This window comes from Medicago truncatula, chromosome 8 (assembly GCF_003473485.1).
Source record: "Medicago truncatula cultivar Jemalong A17 chromosome 8, MtrunA17r5.0-ANR, whole genome shotgun sequence".
Taxonomy (NCBI): domain Eukaryota; kingdom Viridiplantae; phylum Streptophyta; class Magnoliopsida; order Fabales; family Fabaceae; genus Medicago; species Medicago truncatula.
Genome location: NC_053049.1, coordinates 17,092,469 through 17,109,255, shown reverse-complemented (window position 1 = coordinate 17,109,255; position 16,787 = coordinate 17,092,469). Strand labels below are relative to the sequence as shown.

Here is a 16,787-nt window from a genome sequence, read left to right as displayed (position 1 = left end):
GCATAGATTGATGAGTAAATACCCATTTGTAAGTAGACAGTTCAAAAATGTAATTTCTCAGAAAAGTAAATTTGAAAACAAAAACATCTTGCATTTTAGAGGTCAAACTTCAACAAAGCATTTTCAGAATGTGCTAGAATCCTTATTAGCTTAATGATTGGAAAGAAAGAAAAAAAAAAATGAAAGAAACAAAAGATTCGAATATCCTTTCACCGGCATAACGCCTATTTCTGAAACTCCCACTTTACCGCAATTTAAATAGGGGTTGCGATATTATTCCTAACAAAATGATAGCGAACAAGGCATCCACCAACTCTTGTTTGTGACAAGTTCAACGCCTCCAATTTGGGAACTCCAACGTTCATTTGACTCAGCTTCACTCTCTAACAGCGGGTTAACTTCAAATGTTTAATATTATAATTATAAAAACTCAAATCTTGACAAATAGGTTCTTCAGATATGTTATAGCAATCTCTTAAATCAAGCAACTGCAAAATAAAATTGGTATCAAACATTTGTTGTCTTCATCTCGTAACCATGAATTGCAAGACAAATGGAGAGACTTAAATTGAGGGCTTAGAATGAAATTCATCAAAGAATTAGAATTCTTACATTATTTTCGTCCATTGTGGTAAATGATAAAGACCTCAACGTTGGCCTCTCACGTAGAGCAGAAGCAACACCAGCGTTGGTTATTTCATCACAGCGCAATATGATGGCCTCTTCTAGATGCTTTAAGTTCTTGAACAAGTTGAGAAGCGATTGATCATTCATATAAATATGAAAAGTGAGGTTAACCTTGCGGAGTTTAGCAAGTGACAACGAAAGAGTCTCTATCCCATTAAGCATTCTATTTGGATATATGATTGGATATATGAGTAGTACTGAAGGCTTACTAAGATCGAGTTCTTCTAGCAAAGGGAAACAATCAGCGATGAGGGTAAGGTCAGAGCTACGGAGATTTCCCATGTGGGAACAAGTGAGAGAGGTCAAAGTTGTAATATTCTGGGAGAAAGCTTGTAACCCATTGGTGGGAATGGTGAGATGGTTGGAGAGATTGAGTGATGTGAGTTTCAATGGAAAACAAGAGATCTTGTTGATAAGCTTGTTTAGGTCACCTTTGTAGTGTGAAAGGTCGAGGGAGGCGAGGCTGGTGAATCTATGGAAGAGGTGACGAAGGGGAGGGTGTGCTGGATCGCTGACAGTGAGTGAAAATATGAGACGGTTGGTGATAGATAAAAACTGTTTAGAAATGAGGGAAAGAGGCTCAAGGTTGCGTTGGTTGTTGCCGTCATCGTCCACGACGTTGAGGAATTTGAAGACAGACTCCCAACACTCATCAGGTAAATAAAAGGCAATGGTTTTCTTCCTTTTGATGTTGAGGTCAATAGCGCCGCCAGTCATGGTTGTGCTATATATTTGTGAAGGTTTGCGTATTTGAGGGGTTTAGGGTTAGGTTATCTTTGCGTTTCGGATTATTATACGGGAACTTCTACGGTACACCCGCAAATTAAGGTGTACCGGTACTCTTACTTCAAAAATTTATAAATTAACTATCATTTTTATGAAATAAAAAGCTATTTGTTGATATTTATATTTTAGAAAATATCATTTCATAAGAAAAAAAACATCATTTCATTGTTTATAAAAATCATACTAATTGTTTTACATTTATTGTAAAAAATAATCAAAATTCTCTATTACGAGTACTAAAAATTCAGAAAAATCAAATTTTATTTCGTCGATGTTTTTGATAAATAAGATTTAATTATTATAATTATAGGTGATAGAAAACAATTTTTCTCTTCAAAAAATAACACATTTAACTATTAATTTAATGATTTGGTGTACCAATACACTCATATCTTTGGATGTACCATAGAATTTGCCTTATTTATACTGAAAAAAAGTTATTTTTATTGTCACCCCACCCACTCTCCACTTACATAAATAAATAAAAAATAAAAAATGTTATTTTTTTCTTCTACCTGAAACAAATTAGGGCTTGTTTGTTATAGATTTTAAAAAATACTTTGTTCTCGTGAACTTAGACTAGTTTGTTAGGGACAATGTATAAAATATGCAAGGTTCGAGGTTTAAACTCCGACCACCATCAAAGAAAAAAGACTTCTCTTTTTATTTTTAAAAATAAGTTTTTTGAAAATATATTTAAAAATAGTAGAAATTATTTCAAACTCGTTTGTTATCCTAAGTTAAAGAAATTTTGACATTCATTAACTTAAATGTTTATTCTTAGAGATTTTATATAATAGAAATCCTATATTTATTTTAAAAATAAAACCTTCAAAAATGATTTTATAAAATGTTTGAAAATAGCTTTTTAGTTGAGATTTTTTAAAATTTTTTAATCCAACAAAAATTAGAACAAAATGATGAAAAATTTAAAATGACATTTTAAGATAAACTATGCAATCATATTTTCATTTAATGCTTTCTTTAAATAAAATAAAATCCTCTGTAACGAAAATTAAAGCAAAAAGATGTTACACTATAAAAATCAATTTGTGCTGAAGGTCTTTCCGCCTTGATCAAGCAAAGAGAACTCGTAGGTAAAATTCATGGTGCCCGAGTGTGTCGCTTGGCTCCCCCCATTAGTCACTTGCTATTTGCGGACGATAGCTTCCTGTTTTGAAAGGCTACCTTTGCCGAGGCAAACAATCTCAAGGAAATTCTTCTTTGTTATGAAAATGCATCTGGACAAGCTTTGAACTTTGGTAAGACAGCTATAGCCTTCAGCCGCAACACGGCTCCTATATGGCTGATTCTATTTCAACTTGTTTGGGAGTCGTAAATAATATTGGGACTGGAAAATACTTGGGCTTGCCTTCCATGGTCGGAGGAAGTAAGAAAGCTATCTTTATTCACAGCAAAGATAGAGTTTGGAGGAAATGTCAATCTTGGAGTGCTAAATCTTTATCTCGGGCTGGCAAAGAGGTATTAATCAACGAGATTGAAAAAATAAAGAATTCTTTCTATTGGGGATCCAAAAAGAATGGTAATCGATGATGAGATATTTTATATTTTGCTTGAGTTTGTTTTTGTTAGAATAATCCCTATTAACTAGGGAAGTAGCAGTAGGTTGTTATTTGACTCATTCTTAGTTTTGATTGCCACTATTAAGTTAAGCATGTACGTGGCTTAGTTGTTGCTATTTCTTAGGACTGTACTGGCTATTTAATAGCTATTTCCATTCAATAATATAAGTCATTCCCAAAAATCGAGGCATAAATTGGATGAGATGTGATAGATTGTCCCTCAACAAAAGTCAGGGTAGTTTAGGTTTCCGTGATATGGAAGCATTTAATCTCTCTATGCTTGGCAAACAAGGTTGGAAACTCATACATGATCCTAACTTCTTACTTACACGCATTCTCAATGCCAAATATTTTCTTAGGAAGGGTTTCTTGGAAGCCGGTATTGGACATAATCCAAGTTATACATGGAGGAGTACATGGAGATCCCAAAATCTTATCAAGTTGGGCTATACATGGAAAATTGGAGATGGGTCGCAAATTAATATATGGACTTCCCCATGGATCAGATCAGTCCCAACACTTAAACCATCCACTCCACCATCACCAAATACGGAAGAGCTTTCTGTCAAAGATTTGCTAAATCATGATTTGGTATCATGGAACAGTGATCTCATTCATTCCATTTTTAATTATACAGATGCCGCTGCTATTATTTCCATTCCTCTGCGTGAAAGACAACTGGTGGATTCTTGTGTTTGGAATCACACGGTCGATGGTGCATACTCGGTAAAATCTGCGTACAATCTTTGTATGTTTATGGTAGCATCAGCCAGGCCTAATAACAATGAAATTGACCGCAATTGGAACCTAATCTGGAAGCAGCAAATTCCACCAAAAGTTCAGGCCTTTATGTGGCGTACAGCCCACTCTTGCCTTCCCACATGCTGCCAGTTGTTACAAAAAGTGTTCCCTGTGAAGATGACTGTGTTCACTGTGATACTATGGCAGAAACACACACTCATCTATTTTTCAGCATTAAAGATTCTTTGATTATGGATATATTTTGTTTTATATTAATGTACTTTGGTTAAGGATATATGCTTTTAATTTTGTTTGTTGACATATAATTTTACTGTTCGGCTTTGATTGTGCAGCACTTCCGAAGCGTCAAGGAGAAGGCTTGATGGATCTAATAGTTTTAAAGGCATTTTCACTAAGTCTAAAAAATTATTATGGAGCATTTGGAACAAAATGTACCTGATCTATTCTAATGCATTGACATTCTAGTGCATTTAACTTCTTGTTTCCCATGTTGGTTATTAAATGTAATTGAGTACCTGAGTTATTCTAGTGCATTCAAACAACTTGGAATTTTTATTTTTTTTGTTTACAGAACATTGATGAAATTGGCAGCTTCAGAGACAAATTTAACCAACCATTCTCTTGACAGACACAGATTTGACAGCACAAATACGAAGAGGGTCAATTCAAGCACTCTCGTCTCATTCACCATAAGAAAAATTGTATAGTATTTTGAGGCGCAAACTTAAATTAGTTTGACGCTATGCTATTCTGCACAATCTGCTTGTTTTAAATCCTCTTTTTAATTGATTTCCACTTTGAAACCTTCTGCTGCCAAGTCGTTAATCGCGTGACTGGCAGTAAACCCATTCATCTTTGACCACATTGAATTCGAATAAAAATTAAAGAGAAGGCCATGTGGAGAAATTTCAAGCATTAGATTTATGAGATCGACCACAATTCTACAAAGTTAAAGTGCAGTTGCTGCGAAAACGCAACAGAATCCTGATCCATAATGTGTATACCGAAAATTGTTGGATGCAGTGGAGTTGTTAATGTTATTAGCATTTATATCCTCAAAAGTTGAGGCAACCATCTAATTCTACAACATGTGCAGATTTTTTGGTAGATCATATTTCCCCAACTCTTGGTGAAAATATAATGCTTACCCAACTTTAATAATGAAATCACATACTGACATACCTCTATACTACGTATTATATGCAAAGCGACACTTTTTGTAGTGATTCTTCGATTAAATATAAGATTTAGTAGATATGGAATTTCAATAGCAGAGTTGAGTAAGCTTCTGTACCAGATCATTTAGAGATCATTACACCAAGAATTGTTACATTATAAACTCCCTTTTGTTGTGTATGCTGGTAGCCAATGTGGAAGGATAAATTAAATTATAAACACCTTTCATTTTCTATTTGGATTGACCTAATCATATGTCTTGAAGAGTGTATGTTTTTTCATATCCTCTCTCAAGTTTGAACAAATGTTCATATTTTTGACAATTTGGAAATCAAATAGAACACTTGGAATCATTTCTCTGAAATGAATAATTCACCTTGTAAGATAAAATAAATATATTTAATTCACCTTTTTAGATATGAAATAATGGAACTGCATACACAATATAGAAGTATATATCTTGACCAAGTATTAGCCTGAACAATCACAAAAGATCTCTAACCATATATCTGCAAAGTCTCAGAGGTATATTAGAAACTTCTTTACAGATGACCCTCCACATCCCTTCTATTTAGCATGCTTGTATGTTCTTAGATGCCAAAAGTTAAATTACAGAATACAACACCCAAATGTGTAAACACTCAAGCTAGAGACATATTCAGGCATTAAATTCCAGTCTGGAAAAATGTCATTTTCCGCTGGAAACGTTAAAGCCTAAACCCAACCCCATGATACAGCTTTTATTCCTAGCTAGCCATAAGCACCACATTGTTGCCCCCTAAATCAATAGGCGGAAATCTTTCCTCTTCACTGTCGCATCCGACATAACTCCAGTATGCTGAAGAAAATGAGCTCATGGCTGAAAGCTTAACCGACACTGGAAAAACAAATGTCTAACTTCCTCATCGTAATCAAAACATAAAATGCAGCATTTGTCATGCACATAACATAAAACTTTTACTGTGTTGCAATACGATTTTGGAACAACCTCGACACGAACATAATTGTCTTGAACGGTGCCTTACACTCAAACTATCCGCATTCAGAGAGAAACGAGTAACAAGTCACAATGTATGAATCCGTGTACCAATTTACATTCAATCAATGCAATTTACGTTTGTTTATTTAAATTTCATTTCAATTTACTTGTTTTGTTCAAGCAATTTACTTTATTCCTTTGAAGATAATCTCGATTCAACCTTTGTTGGATTTCGATGGTTATATTCATAATTCTGTATAACAATATCAAGAACATTCATCATTTTCTGGAAAATAACAAACACAATATGCCCCAAGATTTACTAGTTGATCATACAAGCAACTATTTTTAAACCAGCGGTTGTTTACCAAAAACCAAGGTAAACACCAACCAACTAAACTCAATGGATATCATTGCGTTCAACATAGAACTAAGCCTAGTTTCCCAGATTTGTAGAACAGTTTTTGTCCAAAAATAATTGTAAACTGCATGTCAATATTGTGACAATTTTATGTTGATTTCGTATCTGCTTTTTTGCAGGCCAACAATTATGTTCTATGCAGATTTCAAAAGAATTGCATCGTCTTACCAAGAAAAAATTGCCAAGCAACCAAATATATTGTTGCACAAGATAAACAAAGAAAGACCGTCATTGCTGGACGTGTGGCAAAAACCTTATCTGTAAGTTACTTGATTAAATATGTTGCTTAATTAATTTTTTTGGTAAATAATTGATTAATTGTTAATTACCAAGTGATGTGAATTTCTAAAAGAATATAAAATTATCAAATAGAAAATAATTACCCCATATAAACCCTCTAAAAAAAGGATTTCGTAGCCATAATAATTTTTCAATATATTAAAAGTCAAAATGGTATCTGACGTTAAAATAATTCATTACTGTGTTATATCTTTCAAGATAGTTAAATATTGTTTATTTTATGTATTAAAGAACCGTTTTCACTATACGAGATTAATTAGAATAGTCTGACAGAGTAAAAAAAATTAGAATATGAAGACAAGGTTTGGCAGAGTGAAAGAATGCAACATCATAATGAAGATTAAAAATGGCTAAATCAAATGTCCAAATTAAAAAACGTGGGTAGAAGACAATTATTAGAAAATATTTTATTTTATTTGATTTATTTTATTTGACTTAATAGCGTACCTAAAACTTTATTCTAACTAACAAACCTCTTATCCAACCTCTTAACTGAAAAAGAGGTTTAATACCTATTTCTAAACTCCTTACTAAGACAAACCCTTACCACACTTTCAATAGGGGTTGTGACACTATTCCGATCACAAAATGCTAGCAAACAAGGCATCCATTACCTAAGAAGAGTTTCCTCTTTCTTTCAATAAAACGAAAATGAGGTGGAGTAATTATTATCTTTACTAGTGATGGCCTCAATTGTGTGCAATTTTCTAGCACATGCCTCACTCCTTTCTCGTGACATTAACACAATATTCAAGTGACAATTGCAAAAGTCTAAGACAACTCTTTGAGATCACATACAATGCTTCATCGTCAACTCCTGTTTGTGACAAGTTCAACACCTCCAATTTGGGAACTTCAAAGTTCATTCGATCGATGTAGTTTCACTCTTGAACATCGGCCTAAGTTCAAATGCCTAATATTAGAACATCCCCTTAAAACTTGACAAATACCTTTCTCTGATATTTTATTGCAATCTCGTAAATCAAGCAGCTGCAAATTGGGGAAAATGGTATCGAGCTTTATGAGGCTTTCATCTCTTAACCATGAATTGTAAGGCAAATGGAGAGACTTAAATTGAGGGTTTACAACAAAATTCATCGAAGAATTAGAATTCTCTACATTATTTTCCCCCATACCTCCTACGCATGTGTTCATTCGAATCACAGTAAGTGAAGGGAAATGTTTAACGAGAGCAAACAACTTTGAACAATTATCTGATTCGAAATAACTGGTAAATGATAAAGACCTCAATGTTTGTCTCTCAAGAAGAGCAGAGGCAATACCGGCATTGGTTATTTGTTGACAATTCAATATGATGGCTTCTTCAAGAAACTTCCAATTCTTGAACAAGTTGAGAAGAGATTGATCGTTCATATAAAAATGAGAAGAGAGATTAACCTTGTGGAGTTTAAGAAGTGACGATCAAAGAGTCTCTATCCCTTTAAGCAAGTTATTTTGTTCCACGAATACTAAAGGCATACTGAGGTCAAGTTCTTCGAGCAAAGGGAAACAACCGGCGATGAGGAACATGTCAAAGCTACGGAGAGTGTTAATGCAGGAACAAGTGAGAGAGGTCAAAGTTGTAATATTCCGGGAGAAAGCTCGTAACCCATTAGTTGGAATGGTGAGTTGGTTGGACAGATTGAGTGATATGAGTTTCAATGGAAAAGGAGAGATTTCGCAGAGAAGCTTGTTTAGGTCTCCTTTGTATCCCGAGAAGTCGAGGGAGGCGAGGTTGGAGAATCTATGAAAGAGGTGACGAAGGTGATGATGTTCTGGCTTAGAGACATTGAGTGAGAATATGAGACGGTTGGTAATGGATAGAAAACTGTTTAGAAACAAGAGAAAGAGGCTCCATGTAGCCGTGATTGTTGTTGCTATCATGGGCCTACTAGAGAAATGAATCTTAATTTTACGGCGACGCCTCTTCTTTTTCATAGTGAGGACGACCAAAAATGATATGTCAAGAGATATTCTAGTTGAAAATGGACCTACTAGAGAAATGAATCTTAATTTTTCAATGACAAATATTTTAGTCATTTCTCATGCAAATTATTCAAGAAAATTAAGCAATAATGAGATTAGTAATCGAAAATGGATAATATCTTTTCAACCGTCATAACTAATACATGTGTCATTCATCGTTTATCACAAAAAAAAATGATGTATTATGTCAGGGACCCTTTTCTCATACTATGCCTAAAGACAGTAAAATGTTAGGACCTGCCTATACTTTTAGTCACGGTAGATTCCTCAAATTTTCTCATGCGTTTTGTCTCGTTTGTTTCCTCAAGTTTTGTTCGATATCCTAAGTTGGAGGAACCTATACCTTTATGTCGTGGCCGTTTTTGCGGTAAGGAGCCCGTTTTTAAAACTTCGTCATTCTCTATAGCCTACAAATCTTGCAATAGTTTCTAGCACTTCCCTATATTCAATAGGTAAAACTAATTAGCACTAATTGTTGTTTTATTTTGTAAGAACTCAAAAACACTCTTAAACCAACTAGATGCTAACTTACAATTATCAGTGAGAAGCTGCAATGCTTCTTCAAGCTTATGTGTGAAAAATTTGTGAATTAATAAATTGGTCTCACGTTGGTCATAAGAGAATGCTCCAAGTGAGTAACACATTCAAAAACCACAGTACTGCTGAAACAGTGCAAAGAATACTGTGTATACACTCCTACAATAATGACATTTAGTAACATTTGAAAATTGTAACTAAATCAAGAAAAATGTTACTAATTAAATTTAATAACACTTGAACAATTGATAGGTAAAGCCCGTGTTACTAAAGAAATTTAGTTACATTTTATAGTACTATCTGTAACAATCAAAAAGTGTCGCAAATATTACATTATTGTAACACTTTATGTATCACCAATAACAATAAATAAATGTTGCATTTATCATTTTTGAGAAGTTGTAAAAAGTGTTGCAAAATTATCTAGACTAAAAAATTGTAAATGTACTAAAAAAATGTTACTAATTGGAAAAGAATAGAAAATGTGGATTATCTCAATCCACCACATTAAATCTAGAAATCATATAACTAGTGTCTTTACATAATCCAAGAAAATTACAATACTATATTTGGATCAACATGTTGATCCACAATTTTGGATAACATTACTATGAAATAAGATATCCTAACTAGTAATCACTTTTTCCACCAAAATCTAAAAAAAAAAAAAAAAAAAAAAAACTAGCCATCCCATGAGGGGATCTAAGCAAGCTACCGCAGCAAAAATCTTCTTGGCTTGCAACACCATCTTTCATAACTTCACTTGAAGCAACAAAAATCTTCTAGCTGCAAGTATTTAGAAGGAATGTGAGAACAAAAACAAAGTAAAAGTAAATTTTAGGTATAAATGATTGAACCAAATCCAATAATCACTAAAAAAATTGAGATATAGCTTGATGACATGATCTCCAGCCATAGGGCATGCATGAAACACCAAACCAGTTGCAAAGATCTGATTCAAGCATATTCCAATATATTACAAAAATTTCTATATATCTGTTACAAACAGCAAGAAAAACTATTAAAGTAAAATAGTTAGAACCAAAACCTGTCAAATTCTTTGGTATATACTGATCAGCAAGGACTTCCTATTGCTCAACTATTTTTCTAACTATATAATACTAATAACTAATAAAGTAACTCAGAGGTTTAACTCCGACCAATAACTTGTAAAAACTCAGCCCAGTAACTAATAATAAGCCGAATGTTTTCAAGGTTACTACTTTAAAGAACAGGGGTTAATGAGCATGGGCAGTTGGTAACACCAAGAAATAACAGGGGTTACTACTTTCTGTGACCAATAGCTATGGTGTTCTACTGTCGCAATAGAAGTAGGGTAGTAAAGGAAACTGCAAGTTTTGCAAGGAGTCTGTAGCTAGAGTTTATGTTATTGCCCGAGTCAAACTTGTGTACTCCACAGGAGCATTTTACGAACAGTACCGTAAGAGAACTAATTCTAAATCTTGATCGATCAAGTTGCTCATTCGTTAGCAAAAGTATCCCAGTATATGTTATTTCTATAGCTAATTGCCCAATTCGTGAGTCTCCTTCCTACAAGAAGCATACCTTCTAAAAGCCCATCTAGATTACCGAACTATTATCAGTGCAACAATACAAGTAACTCCATTGCTAAATGCATTGCAGACAGTGAAATCTGATTACAATTGTAAGTAATTATTTTCACAAGCACTTTAACCATGCATCATTCTTATTCAGTAGTATAGTAGCCACAAAATAAATACAAACAAATGATTTAACGGGAAAGTAAAACAAAATCTAATTTAATCCACATGCCCTGCCATATCAGAAAATCTCGTGATAATAATGAAGCGTGATCATCAGCCTCCAAAAGCACAAGTTTAATTTATCCGCAATGCACTATAATCAGATAACTAACTATATATAAGAAAGTCGTCATTAAAATGTAGCACAAAATGTATTAAATTAATTGGGATTGGCCAAAAACAGTTAGCATAGCATCATCCAAACATAACAATACCTCTGTGGCAACAGTATTATTACCAGCATATGACATCCTAGTTTGATTTATACACCTAAAGTCCAGTAATAACAATGATATTAAGTATTAACAGTAGGAATGAAGCCAACCATGGACCATCTTTTGATGAGCATCAATAGCCAACGTATCTGATGTCACAAATAAAGGATTCCGGGTCATTACTTTTGACACCATTGATCCGGTCACAGACCCTCAGAAATAACTCTAGTAGCAGTATCCTAAACACAAGACACACCTTATTGCCTTGTATCTCATAATACAATACACACACCCTCAATGAACACACATACATTCACACAGAAAATTCACAAACCTTGTCAGTCATGATTCCAAATAACAAACCATTGGCATCAGTCAACAAAACAGCATCAACGCGCCGCGCTGCCATTCGGCGACATGCATCTGAAACTGATATCCCCTCAGATATAGTTAGGGCTTTGGATGAATGTAGTTTCTTAACCGTCCTTTCACCTCCATCAGCACTAAATCATTTCATTAACAATAACAACCATAATTATAATAAATCAACTATATAAAAATCCATAATCAAAAGCTCTAGATTCAATTAACTAAGTTTACTATGAACTAACCCCAAACACGACTATCTATATCTACAAGTATTGTTCACAAAACTGGTAGTTTGTGTAAGATTCTTTGGACATTTTTCTTCAAAGTCTAGTAAAATAGTTTATTCGAACGTTCTTAGTCTTTCTGATTTCCATTTATAAATGAAACTGAGGAAATTTCAATATATATGAGCAAGGTGAAGAAGAAGCACTACATCTACACTTGAAAGGTGCATAAGCCTGGCTCTTACATCAACTTGTCAAAGCGAATTTAATTCAAGGTAAAATACACTAATAAACTAGAGGAATAATTAATCACGATATTTTACCTTGAATTGAATTCGCTTTGACAACTTCAGCACAATCTTCCAATAAACCTTCACTCATGTCATCAATAGTGACCTTTGAGCATCCTGACATAAACATAGGCTGAAGCCATCTTATTAACATGGAACCTACAAAAGACATATTTAATCAATAATTAAAGAAACTAAGAAAAAGCAAAATAACAGTAATAACAGTATGAATAATCCAGTTATTTGAGCAAGCATAAAACAAAATCAAAATATAATTCACACCCAATTTTCAACAATGAGATTTAGAAATTTTTAAGAATAATATTTAATAGTTGCCAAATAAGATAACAGGGGTAAAATTGAGGGGAAAAGGATAAGCTATAATAAAAAATGTTGCCAAACCAAACTTTATTTCTCATATGAACTTATAAGTTATAAATGTTGCCAAACGAGACTTTATTTCTCACATGAGCTTATAAGCTATAAGCTCAAAATCTGGTATTGGCAAACAGAGCCATGGTATAGCTGTAACAGCATAATTATTGAACTCTGAAGCCCCGATGCTACAAAAATGGTGTATCTTATCCGACACGTATCCGATACCGATACGTCCCGATACGGGTATCGGAAAAGTATCAGGCAATTAATATTTATTTTTTTGAAAAACAATGACCGATACGTGTCAGATACGTCCCGATACGTGTATCGGACAGTTAATATTTATTTTTTGAAGGAAAAAAAATGACCGATACGTGTCGGATACGACTAACTTGTACTCCGACACAGCTTACTTATACTCCGACACCTATCAAGTCTGGCAACGCTATCAAAATCATATTGTCTCTTCTAACCTAAAAAAATAGGGTTTCTCGTCACCAAATAGCAATAGCTATTCTCTCTTCTAACCATTACCACTGATTGAATTCTACTCTGTTTCTCTTCTCTCTAATGTTATGTTTATTCTGCTGTTAGTTTTCGATATAAATTAGTGTTAACTGTTAAGTAGTCAACATTAGACAAATATGTTCTTTTTTTTTTATAGTACTTACGATGTTCTCTTTGGATGGTACTAATGATGTTTAGCTATATTCTATCTAATTTGTGCAGAAAAAATATGTAATTGTCACTTGTTTTGATCATTTTCATTAATGTGAATGTTTGTTTATCATCATTTTTAGTTATGTTTATACATTGTGCACTTATACTATTAATTTTAAATTTAATTTTTTAATAACGTATTGAGGCCGTATCGTATCGGGAATTTTGAAATTTTCCGTATCGCCGTATCGGTATTGTATCGTATCGATCGGTATCGTGTCAGGTATTGGGGCTTCATAGTTATTGAATCATAATTCTAAATAAACCTAACAATGAGCAACAAAAACATCACCTGAGAAATAAGTGTAATCCCAATTACTAAACACACCGAAATGAAATGACAAATTAAGAATTGTTAATCTGAAAACAAAGAATCAATTCACCAAATCCGCTAATAGGGGATGAAAATTAGGGTTTACCAGATATCTTCGATGAAACTGTATTTGATGACACTATCGAAACCTAATAGAATCAATTGTAAATTCGATGAAAATCATATCCCTCAATGAATTCATAACAGAGAAAAAGCACGGATCAAAGATAATTGCGGTGAAATCTAAGCGAAATCAAAACCGAAAGCACGAAAAATGCGAAAAAGAAGAAGAATTCGAGAGTGTTACCTGTGTGAGCGAAAGGGGAAAAAGGATTTGTGAAATTCGATCTGCAACTATGAAATAGGATGATGAAGTTCAATGGATCCGCGACTGTGAAGCTTGATCGGTGAAGTGTGAAGCTTGACGTTGAGATTCAGTTAGACGGTGAGAAGCTGGACGGAATGAGAATGCGGTGGAGGGTGAGAAGGATGAATAACGGTGTGAAATTCGTCGGTGAAGCTCGACGTGGTCGAGGGTGTGAGCGTGACGGTGGTCGAGGGAAGTGCGACGGTGGAAAAGCGGTTCTTCTCATTTGACTCAATGGCTTATAACACTTTTTGTTTTACTATTTTTGACTAATGTTGACAAAAAAATTTAACACGTGAGTAAATAATGAATGGGTTCTATTGTTGCTTGGTGTATTGGAATCTAACACTTTTACTCAATTCTTACTATATCACTGTATCAGCTAACAATTTCTCAAGTGTTACAACTTACAATGATCTTGTTAATAAATGTAATTATTGTAGTAGTGCCAATGCCACGTTTAAGATCATCCTGCACCTCATCTTCGAGCTCAAGTTGGAACATACCCTGAAAAGCTTACACAGATTGAACATTTAAAGGGATACCAGATGAGCAAGTGTACTCATGAGCACATAACATAATCATAAATCATCAAAGGATTAGACGAAAAGCTGTATGCTGGCACTACAAGAAACATTGAAGTTAGCTAGGAATTATACCGAGGAATTCAGTTTCTATAGACAATGAAACAAATGTCAGCAATTTTCATCGATGATAAATGTTGGGAGACTTATAAAAGAAGTCTTGCATACACAACCATCCTGTAGAAAATAGTAGAAGCAAAGGGAGAAAATAAGTCTTGATAAGACATGGTTATAAGGTACTTATCAAATGGTCTATCAGTTCAGTCTAGAGAAAAAACCTAGAAAAACCATCCAATATTATTTCCATGATTGCATGCTAGAGCAAAAATCTGGAAACATGTTGAGGAAAGTGTAATCAAATCTGGAATGGAACAAATATTCAAATTTTAATCATGAAAATGCATTTAATACCACTTTATAAAAATGTATATGCTAACAGGACTATGTTAAGTAATAAAGATCGCCTTTTCGGCCGCTAAAAGTTTGTTTTACTTTAAATCACACAGTTTTAGTGGCAAGTTACCTGTTTTTGCAGGACCTTGGCTTCCTGATGAACATTGATGCAAGTAAAAGTTTTTATTTGCAGAACATTGCTATCAAGTAGGATGAGATATTATTGTAAAAAAAGGGTAGAATATATGATACAATTCCATTATCAACACTCAAACTGGTATCAGATAAATCATCTCAAATAAATGATACAATTCCAAGAATATCATAATTTTAGGAAAAGTAGAAGCAAAAAAACTGCACAAAGTAATTGGGAGTGAGGACTGCTTATATTCCTTCATACATGAAACACGGCTAAAGGTTTTAATTTTAGCAACTTCTTTTTTTACCATTAACATATTCAGATACCTTTTAAAAATAAAAGATGTGAAAAATTGTAATTCTCACACAAATATACGTTTCCATAAACAAAATCAAACTATTGGATAATTCGAAAGTAAATATAAACTCAGTCATTAACCAATACAAAATAATCATATGTAAACAAAGGCTAAAAGGGCTAAACCATTGAACTATGTTGCATAACCTATATCTAATTAAAGTAAAAAATAATTAATCCGTCAAGACCAAGGATGTAATTTTAGCTCCTTCGTATGTCACCCAAATGACCAAACTTCAGAAGAGTAATTTCAAAATGCTAGCAAACATGGCATCCATGAAGCGAGAAGACTTCCCCCTTTTTGTCGGGAAAATGATAACCAGGTGGGGCAATTATCTTTCTCAATGTTGGCCTTGCAAATACCATCATGTCAACAATATTAGCTTTCACTTCATAACAACCCCTTAAACTGATCTCCCTCAGCTGTGTGCAGTTTTTCAACACATGCTTCACTCCCTTGTCTGTGACACCTTTACAAAATTCTAGTAATAGTTTCAAGAGCCCAAAACAATTCTTTGAGATCACACGGAGTGCTTTATCATCAACTCTAGTATGTGACAAGTTCAACACCTCCAATTTAGAAAGTTTAAAGTTCACTCCTTGCATTTTCTCACCTAAACAGTACGTTAGGTTCAAATGTCTAATCATCTTACATCTCCTTAAATCAAGCAGTTGCAAATTGGGGAAAATGGAAGCAAACATTTTGATGTTTTCATCGCATAGCAATGAATTGAAAGCCAAATAGAGAGATTTTAATTGAGGGCTTACAACGAAATCCACCAAAGAATTAGAATTCTTTAGACTCTCTTCCCCAATAGATGTGCATTCCATTTTTATCTCATTAAGTGAAGGACATTTACTAACGAGTGAAAACAAGGCTGATTCGTCGAGCATCCGACAATAACTAAGGTTTACAGACACCAAATTACCAAGAAATGAAGACAACTCAAAAATATGTTGATTATTCAAAAAATAAGCATACTGAAGATCCAAATGTTGGATACATTGACACATGGATAACAAAGAAAATATTCCAGAATAACTATAGTTAATGCAATCTCTGAGGACAAGCCTTCTCAAAGAAATAACTTCAATTGCAATAGAAGAGAGGAACATATCTGAGATGCGCAAAAACGGCAAATCAAGATTTGTTAACCCTTTCAAACTCACCAGCGAGTCAGTAAAGTGTGAACTGATGTTGTCATGGCTTCCATTTGACCACCAACCACATTCATTTGACTGCCGGCCAACAGATAAAGACCTCAAAGATGGTCTCTCACGGATGGCAGAAGCAATGCCATCACAAGTTAAGGATGAATACTTGAACAACACAACCTCTTCGAGAAACTCACAATTTTTACACAAGTGCAAAAGTAATGAGTCACTTATATCGTAATGACGAGATAAATTTATCTTGCGGAGCTTAGGAAGCACCAT

The 16,787-nt window shown here is 33.9% G+C and overlaps 2 protein-coding genes and 1 long non-coding RNA gene across 4 annotated transcripts; all 3 read right to left on the bottom strand.

Moving 5' to 3' along the window:
* Positions 1 to 591: 591 nt before the first annotated feature.
* On the bottom strand, positions 592 to 1,404 carry LOC11407227 (uncharacterized). The gene has a single exon (XM_003628129.1). The coding sequence runs from the start codon at positions 1,402 to 1,404 to the stop codon at positions 592 to 594; it is 813 nt and encodes a 270-aa protein (XP_003628177.1).
* An 8,318-nt stretch (positions 1,405 to 9,722) lies between these two features.
* LOC11416418 (uncharacterized) lies at positions 9,723 to 14,223 on the bottom strand. 2 transcript variants are annotated; one of them, XR_003007827.2, is made up of 4 exons: positions 13,818 to 14,223; positions 12,133 to 12,258; positions 11,551 to 11,719; positions 9,723 to 10,003 (listed from the first exon to the last, which is right to left on the bottom strand). It is a non-coding gene; the product is annotated as an uncharacterized lncRNA (long non-coding RNA). The 2 variants fall into 2 exon arrangements; XR_003007826.2 differs by lacking the exon at positions 9,723 to 10,003 and having other exon boundaries at positions 10,012 to 11,719.
* Positions 14,224 to 15,608: 1,385 nt separating this feature from the next.
* Positions 15,609 to 16,787, bottom strand: LOC11405250 (F-box/LRR-repeat protein 2). Its single transcript, XM_003628126.2, has one exon. The coding sequence runs from the start codon at positions 16,785 to 16,787 to the stop codon at positions 15,609 to 15,611; it is 1,179 nt and encodes a 392-aa protein (XP_003628174.2).